The following is a 21,377-nucleotide window of genomic DNA, read 5'->3' as shown; positions in this document are numbered from 1 at the left end:
GTGATTGTCCCAAGCAGGTCTAACTAATGTCTAGCTCCTGCTTTTTACTTTCTCTCCAAGGACAACAACAGTGATTTATCAGGAACAAAACTGCTCTTTCAAAGCATAGTACATTTATTTAAGGACAAAAGCATACAGAGAAAACATATAAAACAATAAAAAGGTCTTAATCTAAATGCACACTAAAGGTATCAGAAGTCACCAATTTTTAGCATGGTGGAATCTGACAGGTTCAAGTCTTCCAACTTCCCAGCAGGGTGGGATCCCCACTTGGACCAAAAGTCAGGTCTGTTTGTTGAATAAAAAAAGAAGACTCTGAGTCTATTTAAACTCAGTCTTTAAACCCTAAAGCCTTAGGCTATGTCTACACTACAGCCTATGTCGGCAAAATTTATTTCGCTCAGGGGTATGAACATTCTCCACACCGAGTGACATACGTTACACCGACATAAGCGTTCGTATGCACAGGGCTATGTTGGTGTGAGAGCTTCTCCCGCTGACATTGCTTATGCCGCTTGTGGAGGTGAGTTTTTTATGCTGACTGGAAAGCTCTCTCCTGTCGGCATAGAGCATCTTCACCAGACATGCTGCAGTGGCACAGCTGTATCAGTACAGCTGTGCCACTGCAGTGCTGTACATACAGTCATGCCCTTAGTCTCTCAGCCTCTTGAAAACAGGTAAAACCAATCACTGTCTCTATCTCCGGGGGCCCAAGCCATAAAGATGGGCATTTATATAACTGGCTTTGGGATTTTGCATTAATCACCCGATAGTGATTTCGGATTCCACAGAGAACATCCCCAGTCAGTTAAGAACAAATACATAAAGCTTATTGATACAAAGATCTCTGAATATTCCAATGAGCCCCTCTCGTCTCACTCATCTCCATATCATGGTCTTTGGAGTTTTCAGGCTTTCAAGAGCTGGCTCATATATACAGGTAATATTCATAAAATTAAACATAATGGTCTCAAGATAGCTCTGTGTTTGTGTATCTGTCACAGTCACAACAGAAAAAAGAACAGAAAAATCATTCATCTTGAGAGAGGAAAAGTTTGTATGGCAGCATCAGCTTGAAGGAGGGGAGGTTTAAAATTTCTCTCCCTACTATTCATTTCTCCAATTTCATCCCTTGGCCTATGGGGAGGGGGCTGTCTCAAGAACTATAGACAGTGAAAATCACTAAAAGGACACTTTAATATGGCTAGCAATGCTATTAATAGATATAGGGCTAAACATTGTTCTTCATATGGATAAAACATTTAAATACCAGCATATGCAAAGCATCATTATTTAGAAACACATTCAAATATAACTTCTCTGTATTAGATAACTCACCTGCAAATGGCGGACCAAAACAACTAATTGTGTGGACAGCCATCATAAATCCCCAGGCCACAGGCATTTTCTCTGCTCCCATCAAGTCTAGAGTTAGAACAGGTAAAAGAACATAGTTTCCTGCATCAAAAAATCCCAACAGCGAGCCAAAAACAACTAGGGAGGGGAAAGTTGTGCATAGAGGAATTGTCAAGTACAACAGCCCTGGAAAACAAAACAAAACAAAAACAAAAAACGTTAAGGTGGTTTTGGTAGGGCATTTGCTTAGACTTCTTATGGATGAGACACCTGTGTTGAATGGAACCAGATGAAGGCCATGTTTTCTATAAGTAGTTAGTTGTGTAGTCTATCTGATTATGGAATGACTCTTGGATTTCTTGCTAATGTTAAATTCTCACATAGCAGCATATATAAGTAATGTTTTTTTACCACCTCCAGTTGGCTAGGAGACTCCATACCATCCTGGCAAATGCTGATCTAGCCTTGGTTATACATGCCTTAGTTACCGCTCTACGGGACAACAGTGCAATATACCTGAGCATGAAGTCATCAGTGCTTAGGAATGTTGCACCATGTCTTCTCAGCAACACAGGCCATCACAAGCAGATCACACCTGTCCTTTAGTCTCTACATTGGCTTACCATAAAATATAAAATCAAGTTCAAGGTCTAGTGCTTACCTTACTTTCAAGGCACTCAATGGCCTGGGCCCAGAATATCTAAAAGATCACCCACAGCTTTGACACTGCTCCATACAGAACTTACCACCATAATGGTAAAGCTCATCTGTGCGGGTGACAGAACTTTCTCGGGGGCTGGTCCAAGATTGTGGAATGAAATCCCACAGGAAGTAAGGCCTATCACAAACCTCACCATCTTCCCACTCCAAGTGCAAGAGGCGCTTCTGTGATCTTGCCTTTTCCAATATAAATACAGAACATAACACAGACACACACAAAAATAAACCCCTACCACAACAAAACACTCCACTATATACACAATTCTCCCCATGGCAAGAGAATGAGAAAAAGAACAAACCACATGTAGTAGATGTAAGTCATGTCACTCAATGCACTACTGGAAGAGGCTCATATACTATAGTGATGAAGGCAGTAAACAAACCTGTATAATTTAATGTTCAGATTGGTGGTGGTTGTAGTTGAGCAATGTAGGATTTTTTGTGTTAGAACATGAACCATATTTTGATATGTATGGTTTGCTTTATTTATTCAGTTGTGAGTTGTAATGTGGTGGTAAGTTTGTTTGCTGTTATTAAATAGCTTGAATAAACGTATTTCTCTGTAACGCTATATACTATCTGATAAGAAAAGTAGATTTGAACTAGTATAGCGCTTATATTACTTATCTGAACTTAAAAGCTTTGCTAGTCCTTCTTTAATGATCTATTTGATACCTGTGGCAAAGTGACTTACCAGTCGGAACATCCCCTTACGGCTAGGTGTGACATTGAAGGAATTTTCTCCACTATAGTACTGCAGACCAGCCATCCAAGCCTGCTAGTGGTCCCATTTGCCTTGTGAGTTGGCCCTCTGGCCAAGTCATTCTTGAGACATGCCCCTTGCAAGGTAATTCAGAGTCCAGGTCATAAGACAGGAAAAACCTAAAGTCTAGTAGCCTCAATGCCAGGGCCTCGGCCCCCATCTGGCATATGTAATTCCTGATCTCATTCAATCTGGAAGCCTGCCCTTCTCCTCTTGATCTAGGGGAGAGATAGGGGAACATAGGCTCATCCTCTCCTCTAGGTGTCAGGAATCGGGGTCTGCAGTTGATCCTGAGACCACCTAGCTGCCCCACAGCTGAACACCGTGATCGAACAAATCACCAGATTGACTGAGAAGCATCACCAGACCTGCTCTGAAGCCCAGCAGCAGCACTAAGCAAGTAACTGCTCAACGCTTCTGCCGCAGTTGTAATCATTCCTGTGCAAGCCTTGTTCCCAAGCCTTGCTCCAGCTCAGCTTCTGCCTTGCTCCTGCTGCCCTGCTCCAGTCCACGCCAGCCTTCCTACTGTGCTTGGTTCCTGACTCCAGCTCTGCCCTTCAGCACTGTTCCTGGTCTCTGACTCCAGCTCCAATCACTAGGCCTGACCACCACAGCTCTGACCACTAAGCCTGATCAACCATGCTCCTGTCTGTGACACAGATTTCCAGCCCAAGGACTATGTTTAGGTGGCTAAGGATTGTTCCTTCAATTCCCCCTCTGCTTCCATGCTCTGTTTCTACCTTTCCCTGCTTGTCAGTGTCTTCCCCAGGCCTGTGAATGTTGCAATTCCCACCATAGAATTGTGGCTCCTTGCCGCTTTTTTCCAGCTGGCTAAAGTGAGGGGCTTCTGCCCAACCTCTCCAGCAGTAACTGGGCTATATTCCAAAGAGTTCTTCTGGTCTGCCCCAGTATTCCTCCTGGAGCTGGAACTGTGGTTCAGGCAGTCCCGTGGTCACCCTTCTCGAGGCAGGAGTTCTCCAGGTCTCCTTCGTGGAGCTGGACTTCTGACTTGGACCACCTATAGGACCTCAGTTGACTGCTCTTTCAACTGGCTCCTTTCCCCACAATTCGTCCCCAGGTTCAGCAGAGTCAGTAAGCCAGCTTCTTCTTTTTCATGTCTCCCACCTAGCAGCTAGGGGAGAAAACTGTCCACCTCCCAGGGTTTGGCCTTTCTGAACTTGGCTTCTTCATTTCAAAGTTCCTCCTCCATGACTGGCATGCCTTGCAGATGCAGCAGGATAGAGCTGCCTGAGGCCACAGCTGCTCCTTAACCTCTCCCTGACTGGTATAGCGTTTGTACCCCATGTCACATACACAGATAAAGAGTATGTGGGGAATGGTCTGCCTTGCTTGAGAGCTTAATTTGTGATGGAGTAGAATTTAAACAGACGTAGGTGCTCTAAGAAAAAAGTGGGCTGTACAATTAAACATGGTATACTGGTGATCTTTAAAGAACAAAGACAAATATTCCATAGTGCTAGAGAACTTTCATGTATTTGCACACTCATAATTCACATTAAAGATCTGACATTCTAGTCTTTTCTTTTCAGTTTTAATACCAAATTATTGATATACTATGAGTATTATGGAATACTATGATTGTTGATCAACCTTAATTTACTTTGACTTTCCAAAGTGGCCAGATTAAGCAAGTGCCCTTCTTATGAAGATTTCCTTCTAATAATTTTCTTATAAAGAAGTTGTATTTTTATACAAAAATTGTGTATTGTATAAATTGTGTATTGTATTTTTATATAAAAAGTGCTTGAGGGACCTGACTTTGGAAAGTGTTTAAAAGACTATTATAAAGAAGCTATTTTAATTCATCCACTTTGTGCTCACTTTTCCCATGGCCAGATTACCAGTATTGCAAAAACCTGGAGTAATTACAGGCTCAAAACTGGAGTAGAATATTAGATTGCTTCAGACACAAGATTATATTTCCACAAATTTGTCATAAATGATCTCCAATAGAGGGCAATTGTGCACTACTCTGAGCGAGTAAAACAGGATGTATGAAAAAAGCAAACCAAAGTACCTTAGAAAAAAGGATAACCAGGAAAATAGCCTCTCAGTTAAGAAACTTAAGATCACAAATAACTGAGTGGATCAAAAGCAGCTTTCATAATCTTATCTGGACTATATTGTCTCATGACAGATGAGGCTTTTAAATGTGAAGATTCAAACCATACAATTACGGGCTGCAGACACACTGTCTTACCTAAAATTGACTTAGAGAGACAAGGTGGGTGAAATATTGTCTTTTATTGGACCAAGTTCTGTTGGCGGGAGAGATAAGCTTTCGAGCTACACAGAGCTTGTCTCTTTCACCAACAGAAGTTGATCCATTAAAAGATACTACCTCACCTACCTTGTCTCTCTAATATCCTGGGACCAACATGGCTATAACAACACTGCATAAAACTGACTAAGGCACTTAGAAGCCTAAGTCTCATTGAAAAGCTACAGGACACAGAATCCTAAATTACTTACTCAAACTATTTTGAACATTTTACCCTGAATTCCTTTAGTGTGTAATCCCTCTGCATGGGTTTCCCATTCCAGACTGGATGCACCTGTGTCACTATGATTTGGACTGGAGGCATCCAGGAACCCATCTCTAAATAAAGATTGTACCTGGAATGCCACCAGGTCAGAGAGGCTCTGAAGTTGTCTGTTATCTGAAGCAACGTGAAAGTCCCTGGGATGCTTGCTTTCACTGAGGTCACTAAAGTTGTCTCTTATGAACATATGCCATGGCTACTACTGAATATGTTTGCAGCCATCAGATTCAATGTTCACAGTATTGTCCTAGCTGTCACCTGTTGGCTTTTGCTTAATATTTCTGCTCATCCAGTGATGTCTTGGATGCTGTCTGGGCAGGAATGCTTGAGCTGTGTCTAACAGGGCTTCTATGTACTCCAATCATCTACTGGAGACAAGGTGGGACTTAATTTATCATAAACACTAGGGTATCCAATATCCCTGTTGTGTTGGCTTTTTGAATGCTCAGGAGTTTCCTTGATAACCTAATTGTCTAAGTGGGGCAACACATGCACCCTCAGTTTGTGCAGATAGGTTACAACTGTGATGGGTTCGGTTACAGAGATCCCCTTGGGACTGTCACCTGATGTGCTGAAATTACCTCTAAGCCCGTTTTCCCTGCCAGCTTGGGACTTCCAGAACCCTATCTTGTTGAGCCAGACATACTAGCCTGCTGCAATATAGACCCAGGGTCTGGTCCATGCCCCCAAAGCTGCAGACTTAACTGAAAACAGCTCAGCAGGTTACCTGTCTCCAGCACCCAGACACTGAGCTCCCAATGGGATCCAAACCCCAAATAAATCTGTTTTACTCTGTATAAAGCTTACACAAGGTAAATTTATAAATTGTTCACCCCCTATATCATTGATAGAGAGATATGCACAGCTGTTTGCTCCCCAGGTATTAATCACTTACTCTGGGTTTATTAATAAATAAAAGTGATTTTATTAAGTATAAAAACTATGATTTAAGTGATTTCAAGTAATAACAGCCAGAACAAAGTAAGTCACAAAGCAAAATAAAACAAAACACGCAAGTCTAAGCCTAATACATTAAGAATCTGATTACAGGAATATCTCACCCTCAAAGATGATCCAATAAAATTCTTTCACAGACTAGGCTCCTTCCTAGTCTGTGCCCAATCCTTTCCCTTGTACAGTCTTTGTTAGATCCACCAGACATCTCAGGTGGTAAGCAGGGGTTTTCTCATGACTGGCAGCGCCGTTTGTGCTGCTCCACCCCCTTTTATAGCTTTGGCACAAGGCGGGAATCTTTTGTCTGTGCTTGTCCCCACCCCCACCTAATCAATGGAAAAGTACAAGGATTAAGAGGGATTCCAGTACCATGTAACATGGTCACATGTCACTGTAAAACCCCTAATCTCCATTCTTCCTGGGTTGGCATACACAGGAAAGTTTGCAGGTAAATAAACCATTTAAAACCTATTGTCCTAGTCAATGGGAGCCATCAAGATTCTAAAACACCATTAATGGCCCACACTTTGCATAATTACAATAGGACCTCAGAGTTATACTTCATATGTTTAGCTTCAGATACAAAAATGATACATGCATACAAATAGGAGGAATATATTCAGTAGGTTATAACCTTTGTTATGATACCTTACAAGAGACCTTTTGCATAAAGCATGTTCCAGTTACATCATATTCACACTAATAAGCATATTTCCATAAAACATATGGAGTGCAACATCACAACAACTACTGCCAAACATTTTGTGAAAATGTGGTGTCAATGCTATTCCGAAAAGCTAAACATTAGTAATGCTTGTCCCCTACAACAAAAGAGACTTGTAAGGTAAGGTAAGGTAAGAGCTTGTAAGGTATCCCTATGTCCACATAAGTATCCATAATGTCCAGATCTCATAGCCAGTTGCCTTTCTCTAGAAATGATATAATTGTTCCTAAGATGACCACATTGCATTTTTTCTTTACCTAATACTGGTTTAGGTTCTCAAGAACTGGAGTGGGCTGGAGCTCTCGTGTCTTTTTGACCATCAGAAAATTATCTGTTATCAAAATTCGTTCCTCTTTAGCACGTTGACATAGGCTTGATGGCTCTCTTTTGAAGAAGAAATGGATATCCTGGAGTATTTATTTTTTACAATAAGGTGCCCAAGAGACTTATGAGGTGGGAGTAAGGACAAGCAATCTAGAACGGGGTGGGCAAACTTTTTGGCCCGAGGGCCACATCTGGGTATGGAAATTGTATGGCGGGCCATGAATGCTCATAAAATTGGGGGTTGGAGTATGGGAGGGCTCCAGCTGGGGGTGTGGGCTCTGGGGTGGGGCTAGGGATGAGGGGTTGGGAGTGCAGGAGGATGCTCCAGGCTGGGACGGAAGGGTTCAGAGGGCAGGAGGGGGATCAGGGCTGGGGCAGGGGTTTGGGGCATGGGAGGGAGTCAGGATGGTAGGCTCCAGGTGGTGCTTACCTCAAGCAGCTCCCAGAAACAGCAGCATGTCCCCCCTCCAGCTCCTACGTGGAGGCGCAGCCAGGCAGTTCTGCACGCTGACCTGTCCGCAGGGGCCGCCCCTGAAGCTCCCATTGACTGCGGTTCCTGGCCAATGGGAGCTGCGGGGGGTGGCGCTTGGGGTGGGGGCAGTGTGCGGAGCCCCCTGGCTGCCCCTACGCATAGGAGCCGGAGTGGGGACATGCCACTGCTTCTGGGAGCCGTGCGGAGTGGAGTAAGACCCTGACCCCACTCCCTGGCTGGAGTGCCGGAGCAGGGCAAGCTCCACACCCCACTTCCCGGCGGGAGCTCAAGGGCCAGATTAAAACATCTGGAGGGCCAGATGCGGCCCTCAGGCCATAGTTTGCCCACCTCTCATCTAGAAGGTTTTCTGAGAATCTAATTTTGTCACCTTACCAATCAATACTCATCTGTTTGAGGTAACCAAAGGCTATCAGGGATAGCTCACAGTCTGCCTCTGACAGGGAGGTCCTGGCAGGGATTGAAAGTAATCATTTGGCTATATGCTCTGGAATCTTTCAAAAAAGCCTTTGGGTTTTAGAATTTGCTGAAAGGACCCATAGAACCCTCCCAGAATTCCTTTTAAAAGACTGCTTACCTGGATATTATGCAGCGGTCAGGATTTGGCCCTTAACTTGCCTTTTTCTTTTAAAAAAACATGACTGAGATGGCATAGAGTGCAGTTTTCTGTTTTGTGTGCATGCGTGTAAAGCAGTTGTGAAGTAAACTGCATTAAATCAGTACTTGATAAACCATTTTAATATCAACGTATGTATTTTTCATAAAATCTCATCACATCAAAAATAATATTTTAATTCTCTATATTTCCAAGCAACCATTACCTGTTTGTCTTATCAGTGTCAACTTCAGCAGAAAAACAGAACCTGTTTCATTATGCAAATAATATTGTTCTTCCACCTATGCTGTAAAGTAATACCAGACCTCAAAAGTCTTTAACCTATTTTCCCTGTTTCTTCAGACTCAGTTGTCCATTTACAGCATATGCTGGCTGCCACTGACTGACAAAGGCAGAAGTGAAATAGTTCACCAGGTATTCTCGCATAATGCAAACCACTGGAAGGACAGCAGAATTTTTCAGACAAGAGAAATGTTATTCAACGTGGGATTATATCTATTTATTTGTTCTCTTTTTGGGATTGCAGCATAATGCTGAACCAAACAAAATGTGAACTGAAAACATACCTATTTAGACCTGGATTCCGTTACTCTTACTCATGTTAAGTAGTAATTTACTACATACGTAGTCCCACTGATTTCAATGAGACTATTTGCCAAATAAGTTAATTACTCAGTGTGAATAAGTGCAACAGAATCAGGGTCTAAAAACCTGAATTCTATAGGAACTAATAAATTATTGCAAAATACATATAACAAAAACAATAAAAGGACAAACATACATGCAAAGACCAATAGCCTATTTGAAAAGTAAACAGATTTTGCAAAGCTACCATCACATTAGCTACTGAGCAGGAATACAGTAACACTGATAGAGAAGTATTATGTAACTCCATTCCATTAATTATAATTCTCCATTCCATTATATCAGCTTTATGCCAGTTCAACTCCATTTCAGGAGTTGTACTAATGTGAAACTGGTGTAACAAACAAGAGAATCAGGCTGTGTGCATCTAAATACAGTGGAAAGATAAATGGTAGAGACATTCAAATACTCAAAGGCAGTTTTAAAAACATTTCTTATTTTTATTTGGAAAGAGTAAGACTTACCAACAGACAGTACAGATGCCTGGTTAACATAAAGGCGGTTGATATTTTCTAAATCACAGATCTTCCCAAATAGAAGACAACTAAGCAGGCTGCTCATTCCAATTCCTACCATAATATATGATGCATCATCCAAAGAAATACCTAAGTCACCTGCAAGTTTCATCTGTAAACAGAATATCAATTAAATCTATCTATCACAAATGATACAATGCACATTTGTTAGCTTGTGCAAGTATAGAGTTTGGCCATTATTCCAAACAATTTGAGTTAAAACTCTGCTTAGAAGGAGGTTGTCAAAATACTGCATGTTTCATAGTTTTTAAAATATTTTTTGTCCTTGTTGTTTAAACCTCTTGGAAGCTTGACATTTAACTGTTCCCTTGCTAGCAGTTTTATTTTTTTATTCTGTGAGCACACAGGTAAGCATACCCATGACATAATGTTTGTTTTCACTCCAGTTTTGAGAGAGGACTGGCATAATATTTTACATTTATCTCGTGCCTTTCATCCCAAATAATCCCTAAATGTTTCAGATGCTGCAATTTATGTTGAGAAGGGTAGCAACCACCTGGTGTACAGCAGTGGGAGGAGAGAGGTCTAGCTAATGACATCAGAGATTAACCCTTTCTTTTATGAAGAATGAGATGCTCTTATTTGCCCCACAATGTCCACAGCATAGATTATTCCTAAAAAGGGGGAAGTGGAAAATCGCAACTGTTCCTTGACAACCTTCTGTCAAGGGGCAGGGTTTCCATCATTGCTCCACCTTGAAGAGTCTAGAAGTTCTACCTCCTAAACCAGCAGATCTCAGGTGATCTGCTTGAGATAAGAGGCTTCCATATGGAGGACCCAAGCCTCTGCAGTGCTCTTTAGCCCACCAAACCAATTACAGGACATGCTCCCCAGCACTGGATGGATTTTTATGGCACTAAGAGGTAGAAGCTGCACAAGTTACTGTTGTGATCAATGAGGCCTTGATCTCAGCTGAGGCCTGTAGGTGCTACCGTAATACGAACAATAATAATAATGAGTCTAATATTTTCTTCTGAGGTGGAGAAGAAGGGCCTCTGTGAAAACTCTTTAAGACAGGACTCCAGACAAGGGGAAGCAGACTAGAGAACCCAACATTGGGCCTTTTATATAGTGCTCCCTGTCCCTTAACTGACAAGTGACATACTGCTATTTTAGATGAAAATGCCATTAAACAGCAACTACTGAAGAAGTCTGTTTTATTGAAGTTAGGGTGACTGATACACATCTTTACTAATTAGTATTCAGTCTCTATTCTTTTGAAGACAGACAACAACTTGTTGCTCTTCTAAACTACAGGTAAACTGTAGAAATTTCAGAAATTTATTTTAAAAAAATCACAAATAGATATGTCCATTAATCAAAATACAGAAATTACATTCTTACCATATGCACAAAGGGTATGAAAAATCCAAATTTTGCTAATCCAAGAGCACAAACCCATAACTCAAAGATACTATCCTTCCATAAACTCAGATCTACAATAAAACCTCTTAATGGTGATGTCTGGAAGTTTTCAACAACACTTGGATGTCTTCCTTTAAGAAAAGAATAAATAATTAAAATAAAATTATATTTAACATTTACACATATTTTATATAATTTAGATATTTTAAGTAGAGCTCTCACTACTAGGTAGCTTGCTACAACTGTGGATGTTTCTTTCAGACTTAAGTTTCTACTTGAATGTCTAATTTAATTTTTAAAATAAAAATGTATCCTGGTATTTTCAGAGGAGCCTAAGGGGTTTAGATGCCAAAATCCTACTGAATTTCAATGGGATTGAGATACCTAACTCTATTAGGCTGCTTTGAAAAAATCTAAGTTTAAAATGTTAAAGAAAACCAACCACAAAAGGTATTGCAAATGCAACATGAAATTTTGTTCAGAACAGCTTCCTACCGCAGCAGTCAAAGAAAAGACTGGACAGGGAAACTGGATTCTTCTTACTGAAAAGAAATCAGGCAGAGTGATAGAAGGAAGTACTGTAGTTTTGACTCTCCAAGCTCCCTAGCCACCTTATAATGTAGTTTATTCTAAAAGGAAAGTATGCAAATCACAAAAGTTTACTTAAAAGGTCTTAAGTAAAAAAGGTAAGGGGGCCAGATTCACCAGTATGCACCAGCTACTCTATACCAGCCCATCATCATAAAACACCTGTAAATCCAGTTTCACTGATTTACACCTGCTTTATGTTGCTAGAGTACAATAAATCATCCAGAGCCTACTGATGAATCTTATGCAATATATTTAAGTGAAGCCCTTATACACGTTATTTTTAACATAAAACCTGGTATTAATTTAAGGCCATTTAATAAATATTAATTTTATTAATAATTAAATGTAACATTGCTAAGGAATCTGGTATTTCAGACCAGATTAAACTTTCTGAACTGAGAACATATTTACTCATTTATGAACAAATGATAGACCCAATATGAAAGGCATTTATACTTAGGTCACAGAAAATCTTCATGGGTCCACTTGTGAGATGGAGAACAAGAGCAACAGACCATGATTTGAAAGCCTCTTTTTTAACCACCTGAATAGTCTGAAGAGTCAGTAAAATTCAAATATTTAATCCAAACAACACCCAACAATCAAGAAATTAATCATAAAAGTTAAGCAAGTTTTGACATTATGGATCCTAGAGTGAAAATACTTGTGTTAGGATATAGATATTCAGGCCTGTCTGTAAAGGCCTATACTCTATGAATTTAGGTGTATTCTTAACACTTAGCTAGTTATAGAGGTATAAAAGAAAAGAATCAAAATCTGACTGTATAAGGCCTTTTCTCACTGTGACAGTTTGAGGCCCTGTTCTTAGGCTAAGATCTCTGGCTAAGCAGCAGAGGCAGCCATAAACTGGGAAGCGAATTGTCACATCCTTACATTCCAAACTAGTCTCATTGAAATAAGGTGCTATTGGGCTGTTAGGAATACAGTCCTGTCCTGATAATGTCTATCACCTCCAGAGAAAGGGAAGTGCCTAGAAAATGTAAAAGGAAACTTAGTTTGATAACATCCTGTCAGGCAAGAACTCACTTATCAATAGACACAGCTGGAAAACCCTTATGTCTTTATAGATGTAGTTGTAAAATCCTCATTTCTGTGTTGTTCTATCATTGTAGTCCCCATTTCCCTATTTTTTGTCTGTATAATCTCTGTCTGGTTCTGTGATTGTTTCTGTCTGCTGTATAATTAATTTTGCCGGATGTAAACTAATTAAGGTGGTGGGATATAATTGGTTACATAATCATGTTACAATATGTTAGGATTGGATTAGTTAAATTTCAGGAAAATGATTGGCTAAGGTATAGCTAAGCAGAACTCAAGTTTTACTATATAGTCTGCAGTCAATCAGGAAGTAAGGCGGGAAATGGGAACAGGAAATGGGGGTGGGGAATTGGAATCATGTTTTGCTAAGGGGAGGAAATGGGAACAGGGAATGGGGGTGGGGAAATTGGAATCATGTTTTGCTAAGGGGGGGAATGGGAACAGGGACACAGGTAAGGCTCTGTGGTGTCAGAGCTGGGAAGGGGGACACTAAGGAAGGAAACTGGAATCATGCTTCCTGGAAGTTCACCCCAATAAACATTGAATTGTTTGCACCTTTGGACTTCGGGTATTGTTGCTCTCTGTTCATGCGAGAAGGACCAGGGAAGTAAGTGGGTGAAGGAATAAGCCCCCTAACATCTTGTATAAAGCAACCCAAACTGAAAGCATAACTGCCCTCATAGACTGCTGATCTCCAAAACATAAGTTGTTGGCATCCTTTCGTCTGCGAGAGAAAGCTGGAACTCCAGCCTATGCTGTAGATGGTTTGCAATGTCTCATGTGACTGAATAGGCCAATCCGAGATTTGCATGAGCTTTGGCAGTTATTGCAAATGTATGTTTCTTGGTTGGGAGCTGCTTGCTTGAAGAGAAAACATAAGAGGAATCTCACATTTCCTACGGTATCACAATTAAATGAAGAGACTTTCCATGAAAAAATGTGAAGCTCCCAAATATTTTAGTTCTGACCATTGTATTGTTACTATCCAGTTTTTAAAATCTGGACACCAAAATTATGACTTCTGTTGGAGTCAACCTAAGTAGAGAGTGGGTGAAAAATGAGCAAGGATCTCAAGATTTGCCTCATGTTAGTACTTTTTTCTCTTTCACAAGATTATATCCAGAATTACCTTAGTTAGAAAGCCTATCAGTCGATGAAGAATTTTGTGGATTTATAACAGAAACACAGGAATAACAAAAACTAATCTAACGTTTAACAAAATTTCAAAAAGAAAGACATACGTTTTTCAAGTGGTCTGTATGCAAACCCAGCAAAAATACATATTGTTAGAATTCCACAATACACACGCAGACTAGTTCTCCATCCAAATGCATTGATTAGGTAGCGATGCACCTGATTCTGTACCAGAGTTCCTGCTGCCCCTCCAGCCATCACAATCCCAGTTGCAAATGAACGCTTTGTCGTGAAGTAAAGGCTCACCATTATCAAGCCTATCAAAAACAAATAAAAATGTGAAAAGTTGAAAAGGAAAAAATTGTTTTATATTAAAAAAAGTAAAGTTCAGCTATTCCCTATCCCCTTCACTCTCATCAAAGGCAATAGAAGCAACAACTCTCTCAGGAGGAGAGGGCAGGGTGGGATGGGGCACCTTGGCTGAAACAGCCAGGGGGAACCTCACACAGAATGCTCTATTTCAGTCACAAGTTGGGATCAATACAGGAATTACTGGTTGAAGCCTGTTACGCAGAGATCAGACTAACTGATTGTATTGGTCCCTTTGGGCTTAAAATATGTGAACGGAAGAGGCCCAAGCGCAGTTTGTGGAGAGAAATACAATGACATCTGATGCAAGGCTCCATATGCCCAGATAAGCATTAGAACATTCACATCAATGTGAACTGTTACAACATCATGATACAATATATATGGTCGACAATGTGGGATTGAGTGGATTTTTTAATTTAGTCCTCTAGGGCAGTGGTTCTCAACCGGGGTACATGTACCCCTGGGGGTACACAGAGGTCTTCCAAGGGGTACATCAACTCATCTAGATATTTGATAGCTTTACAACAGGCTACATAAAAGGCCCTAGCTAAGTCAGTACAAACTAAAATTTCATAAAGACAAAACGAAAAAGTCAGAAATTGTTCAATAATAGTATTCTGTGACACTTTTGTATTTCTAGGTCTGATTTTGTAAATAAATAGTTAAGCGAAATGTAACTTGCAGGTACACAAGACAAATCAAACTACTGAAAGGGGTACAGTGGGGTACTGGAAAGGTTGAGAACTACTGCTACCTAAAAATTCAACAAAATACACACAAAACACTCTACTGCCTAGAGGGTTGGCAACCTCATTTTATACAGAGCATCATCAATTAGAATATGTTTTGCATGCTGGCAACTATATGCAACCTAATTAAGTCTAGAACAGGAAACAATATTGAAAATTCAACAGGACAGTATATTTGTTTCCTGAATAGATTTATTTCCATTTAAAAATACTAATGCTCTCTGAGAAAAGTCCATGACGTTTGTAATCTTTTTCACTTGTAAAACAAAATTAGTGCTTATGCTTAATTAACATTACTAAGGAAATCCTCTATCCACAGAGCTGGTACACCAGGAATAATATTTTCACCATACTGCCCAATCAATGTGCTTCAACCCTGCTTTTGATAGACCATCTCCATAGGTGAGTGGGGTCATTCAGCTTGTAATCCAATTCCATTATTTGCCTCTCTGATGAGACTACCAAAAAGCATGCCAATCAGTGGCAGTGTTTGTGAAGTGGACACCTGGGATATATACTGTCAAAGCTAATTACACACGCTGGCACTTTGAGTGCAGAAGCCCACACAGATTCTAAAAATTAATACTGGCCACTTCAGGCTTGTATTAAACTCCTAAGGTTACAGCTTTTTTCTGACTTTGGATAGGTAGATGCTGCCACCACCCAAGTGAAGAACTCCTCTGAGAGCCCAGGAAGGTGCACTTGGGAATTCCTTCCTGTGGGATACCCTCAAGCCCTTTCACCTCCCCCTCCCCCTCCTCCCGGGAAGAGCTGAGAAAGAAAGAAAAAAAAGGAAGTAAGCTGTTGCGACCAGCTAATTAAACAACGTGCACAAACCTCTTAAGACACAAAAATCCAATTCTGTTCTTAAAAAAGGTAAATTTTATTTTTAAAAGAATACATCTGGGAACTCAGGCTATTGCTAGATTTTAAAAGAGAAACTACAAGGATTAAGCACCAAAAATAGCTTTCTTGAGGTCCAGCTTAAAGGTTACAAGCAAAACAAAAGCACTTGGGGTTAGCACAGAGGACTCCACAAGCCAAAGAAATAAAAGGGATAAACCTAATCGCATCTTCCTAGACATTTCCTGAACTACTTACATATCTGGGGTTTTAAATGAGTAGTTTCTAGGTATGATACTGATGATTTTTTCATATCTGGCACAAACTGCTTATAGCATAGCTGCTGCCCTGTCCACCTCTCTCCGGGAGAACAACCACAGACAGACAAAAGGGGAGTTTTTTCTTAATTTTAAAAAGTTCTAGCCTTCCCACTGGCTCTGTTGGCCAGGTGCCCACTCACTTCCTTTTACCTATACATAGCAGTGAGACTTTTTAACCCTTTACAGGTAAAGCAATTAGAGAACAGCTACTAAGAGGGATTTTATAGCTACTGGCTGGCTGGTGTACGTAAAAGGGAGCTACCCCCACCCCCTTCATTTATCACACATACCCACTAGTAAATGGTCTGAGAATATCAATACATTTCACATAAACCAGCACAAAACTGTAAAATGTTAATAGTTTTTATCAATACCAATATGGATCAAATTTGAAATAGCAAAATAGATAGGAAAGACTTTATATTTCATTATTAATCCCATAAATCATCTAGTTCCCAAGGCTTTTTTAAAAAGTCTTTGTTTATTATCATTTTTCTTGCACACATTTAATGATCATTAGTATTTTAGTATGGAAAAAAAGAATATCTTAAGAAGTGTACTGCCCATCACAAATGCAAGATGCATGCATCCAATTCATATTTTTGAATGAAGAATGTGTTTTCTTCATTAGGTCACACTACTTTATCCTCTACTTTTTATTTAAGCAATGGAAGGTGGAACTTAAAAACAAATAAAACACTGACAGTCATTAATTTTTTAAAATTATTTTGTGTGTAGCTAGCTGCATTTTTACCTAACATCCTGGTCTACTGGTAAATAAATAAAATCAAGTTACCTGGAGTAGAAGCAAAACTTGATCCTACACCTACTAGGATTCCATGGGTTAAAAATAGAACACGTATATCACCAGCATAAGATGAACAAACAACACCCAACATGACAACTAGAGCTCCAAATATGGCTACTTTGATGGCTCCATATTTCTGCAAAAGTTTTCCAGAAATGGGACCAAAAATCATAATGAAACCATAACTGACTGATCCAATCCAGGCTGAAAAAGAAAAATATACTTTTGCAATTAAATGCATTAAATAAAACCGTAACAATGACACCAAATTAAGTGCCAGATATTCCACCTCTGTCAACTGCCATAGTCAGTGGATGTATGCTGACATTTTTATCAGCTGAGGATGTACATACTTACTACTTCCAAGATATACTTGTACTTCTATCATCAAATACTGGATACTGTGGGAGGTACTAAGTGCCCTCTATTTTCAATGCAGCCTCAGCACCTCACAAGGTTCTGTTTAAAATTTCTAATTATTATACCAGTGCATATTATTAACATTTAAAAGCAATTTCAGAAATAATAGTGGAAGTAGATCAAGGTGTCTTAAATCACACCTTTTAAAATCTAAAAGGGAAAATGTATTAAATTACATTGTGTTAAACTAACTTTACAAATATAGCAAATTAATAATTCAGTATTTGCTTTGCACTTCTAGTAAAAAAAAATCATACACATTACACCAGAGGCATGAAACTCATTCAAGGCAGAGAAACAAATTTTACTTGCAGTTATAGGCAGTAGGAGCCAGGATATAAATGTAGACTACATTCTACCCTCAATCCCACCACTGAGAAAATATGTTCCCTTTTCAGGTCACCACTACTTCTGCCCTTTGTTTTTCTTCCTTCCCCATTTTCCTTTCTTCCCCTCTCCTCTCTTTGTGCATTTTTCATGTTCTTCCCTCTGCATTTCCTGTCAGCAACTCCCAAATACCACTTCGTCTTTTGTGCACACCTGTTTTGGGCTGAGTGACCCAAGGTAAGAAGTTGTAAACTATCAGGAACCCAGAATATTAACTACTTAGCACTTATGTAAATGTAATTTTAAAAACCCTGTATTTATAATGCAGTATATTGATCACAAATTTCTCTTTATTTCTGTAATAAGATCAAAATTTAATACCATAATGTGAATGTTATTAGACTTTCAATCATTTAAATTTTAAAGTCACCAAAAAGTTCTAAAGAAGTTATATCATTCATTTTTACAGGTTTCAGAGTAACAGCCGTGTTAGTCTGTATTCGCAAAAAGAAAAGGAGTACTTGTGGCACCTTAGAGACTAACCAATTTATTTGAGCATAAGCTTTTGTGAGCTACAGCTCACTTCATCGGATGCATACTGTGGAAACTGCAGAAGACATTATATACACAGAGACCATGAAACAATACCTCCTCCCACCCCACTCTCCTGCTGGTAATAGCTTATCTAAAGTGATCACTCTCCTTACAATGTGTATGATAATCAAGTTGGGCCATTTCCAGCACAAATCCAGGTTTTCTCACCCTCCGCCCCCCCCCCCCACACACACAAACTCACTCTCCTGCTGGTAATAGCCCATCCAAAGTGACCACTCTCTTTACAATGTGTATGATAATCAAGGTTGGCCATTTCCGTCATTATGCAAGGCAGCCTATTTCCCCTTGTTTTTTCCTACCCCCCCCCCCCCAAGACGTTCTGGTTAAACTTGAATTTGTGCTGAAAATGGCCCAATTGTGGATAAATTGGAGAGTCCAGCGAAGGGCCACAAAAATGATTAGGGGTCTGGAACACATGAGTTATGAGGAGAGGCTGAGGGAGCTGGGATTGTTTAGCCTGCAGAAGAGAAGAATGAGGGGGGATTTGATAGCTGCTTTCAACTACCTGAAAGGGGGTTCCAAAGAGGATGGCTCTAGACTGTTCTCAATGGTAGCAGATGACAGAACGAGGAGTAATGGTCTCAAGTTGCAGTGGGGGAGGTTTAGATTGGATATTAGGAAAAACTTTTTCACTAAGAGGGTGGTGAAACACTGGAATGCGTTACCTAGGGAGGTGGTAGAATCTCCTTCCTTAGAGGTTTTTAACGTCAGGCTTGACAAAGCCCTGGCTGGGATGATTTAACTGGGAATTGGTCCTGCTTTGAGCAGGGGGTTGGACTAGATGACCTTCTGGGGTCCCTTCCAACCCTGATATTCTATGATTCTATGATCTCTCCCCAGCTCCAGTCACTTTATGCTACCCTTTATGATCAGAATCTAATCACAGCTGCCCAGCACAGAATTCTCCCTAGGCTACTCTAACTTGCATTGGGGGCCACAGAAACTGACGCTTGAGAATAAAGAGCTGCAATCAGATCCTTAATGACTGCCCAATCCTGTGATAAAACGATCTAAGCTTAGGACAGAATCTGGTTCATAGGCTGGTAATCGTCTGAAGCACTCTGAACAGATCAAAAGGTAATATAGCAATGTATCCATTTAGGGAGGCAGGTGTCTAGTTGGCTGCTGCCAGGGTTGACATTAGAGTCAGACTTAATTGATATCTTCATTAATGATATAGAAGTGAGTGTAAATAACACCTTAACGAAATGTGTAGATGGTACTACATTAGGACGTGTTCCAAATACCAATGTGGACAGAGAAACGATACAGTGGGGGACCAAAAGTGGTTATCAAAGATTAACAGAAAATAGCAAAATAAAATTCAGCTTGCAAAATGTAACACATTTGGGAAAAATAATTTGAAACATACATATTCAATGAAGAAGAAGAAGAAGAAAAGAAGAGATTTCTCTTCAATTTCAGAAGATTCAATTTCAGATTGAATCAGAGATTTCAGATTCAATGAAGAGAAGAAGAAAACTGGAAAGCAGTAAGTTCATAGGAGACTTAAAGTGGTATTCAATGAAAAAAAAGTCTTCATGTGTCACTGTATTTAACCTTCCAGTCGTTCTCATTCTAAGCATAGTAATATATTAAATACAACAAATATCATGGTAAATTCAAACACCACAACATGACAAAAGGTGATTTTTTTTAAAAGGTGACCACTTTAGTGGTAACAGCAGACAGTAAATTAGGTGAGTTTTCAACATGATATGGTATCAAAAAAGATTGATTTAGTTTTGAGCTACCTGCACAGAAACATCAAGCCTTGGTTTCACATTATAAATGGATGACCTACCTGTTCGTGACCTACTTGACTGGAAAGTCTCAAGTAAGGAAATCATGTACACACCAAAAGCGTTGTGGAATCCGCTGACAAGCAAAGCATGAGTACATGCAGCCAGCACCACAACCCAGCCCCAACCCCCATCTGGGGGAGGATAGAAAAATGACGACTCTTTCCGGAGATTATCAGCTTTACCCAATCTGTGTATGGCATGATGCAGCACAGTACGTATCCTTCTCCCTTTAATCATGACAGGAAATTACGACCTGTATACAAATACATTATTTTAGTCTTTAAAAATAGTTTAATTAAAAATGTACAACATAAAAGAAAATTAAATATACTTATAATACTGTACAAAAATAAAATGTCTGTTACTATAGAAATGTTTTGTCATGATGAGACATAATGAAAAACAGAAAAAATCTACTGTCTAAAAATCACACACTAAAATCTCTTAATCATAATATGATTATTTCATGACATCACTATAGAGCAGAGTCAAGGTTTGTTGGGTGCTCTCGTACATTTCCATACCTTGACATAAGTTTAACCTTAAGTCTGAATTTCCTGGTGTCATAAATATAAAGGGAAGGGTAACCACCTTTCTGTATACAGTGCTATAAAATCCCTCCTGACCAGAGGCAACATCCTGTTACCTGTAAAGGGTGAAGAAGCTAAGGTAACCTGGCTGGCACCTGACCCAAAATGACCAAATGAGGGGACAAGATACTTTCAAATCTGGTGGGAGGGGAGGAAGGCTTTTGTCTATCCGTGTAATACCTTTGCTGGGAACAGATCAAAGATGCAAGCCCTCCAACTCCTGTAAAGTAATCTAGCTAGAAAATGTGTTAGGTTTTCTTTGTTTTGGCTTGTGAAATTCGCTGTGCTGGAGGAAATGTGTATTCCTGTTTTTGTGTCTTTTTGTAACTTAAGATTTTGCCTAGAGGGATTATCTATGTTTTGAATCTGACTGCCTGTAAGATTATCTTCCATTCTGATCTTATAGAGTTGTTCTCTTATTTTGTTTGTTCTTCTAATAAAGTTGTGTTTAAGAATCTGATTGGGTTTTTTGGGTCTTAAAAATCCAAGGCTGGTCTGTGCTCACCTTGTTTATTCTGAAGCCTCCCTAGGAAAGGGGGTGTAAGGGCTTGGGGGGACATTTTGGGGAAGTGGTCCTTTCCCTGATTGTTTGTTAAATCACTTGGTGGTGGCAGCATACTGTTCAAGGACAAGGTGAAATTTGTGCCTTGGGAAAGTTTTTAACCTAAGCTGGTAAAAATAAGCTTA

At 39.8% G+C, this 21,377-nt stretch overlaps 1 protein-coding gene across 1 annotated transcript; it reads right to left on the bottom strand.

Moving 5' to 3' along the window:
- Positions 1–879: 879 nt before the first annotated feature.
- Positions 880–20,337, bottom strand: LOC140908284 (monocarboxylate transporter 10). The gene is made up of 7 exons (XM_073335242.2): positions 20,100–20,337; positions 16,922–17,137; positions 13,949–14,158; positions 11,037–11,188; positions 9,621–9,783; positions 1,339–1,542; positions 880–995 (listed from the first exon to the last, which is right to left on the bottom strand). Exons 1-7 carry the CDS (start codon positions 20,335–20,337, stop codon positions 880–882), a joined length of 1,299 nt encoding a protein of 432 aa, XP_073191343.1.
- Positions 20,338–21,377: the final 1,040 nt, after the last annotated feature.

Source organism: Lepidochelys kempii, chromosome 3 (genome assembly GCF_965140285.1).
Source record: "Lepidochelys kempii isolate rLepKem1 chromosome 3, rLepKem1.hap1, whole genome shotgun sequence".
NCBI classification, from domain to species: Eukaryota; Metazoa; Chordata; order Testudines; family Cheloniidae; genus Lepidochelys; species Lepidochelys kempii.
The sequence above is the reverse complement of the archived record's forward strand: the minus strand, read 5'-3'. Positions and strand labels throughout refer to the sequence as shown.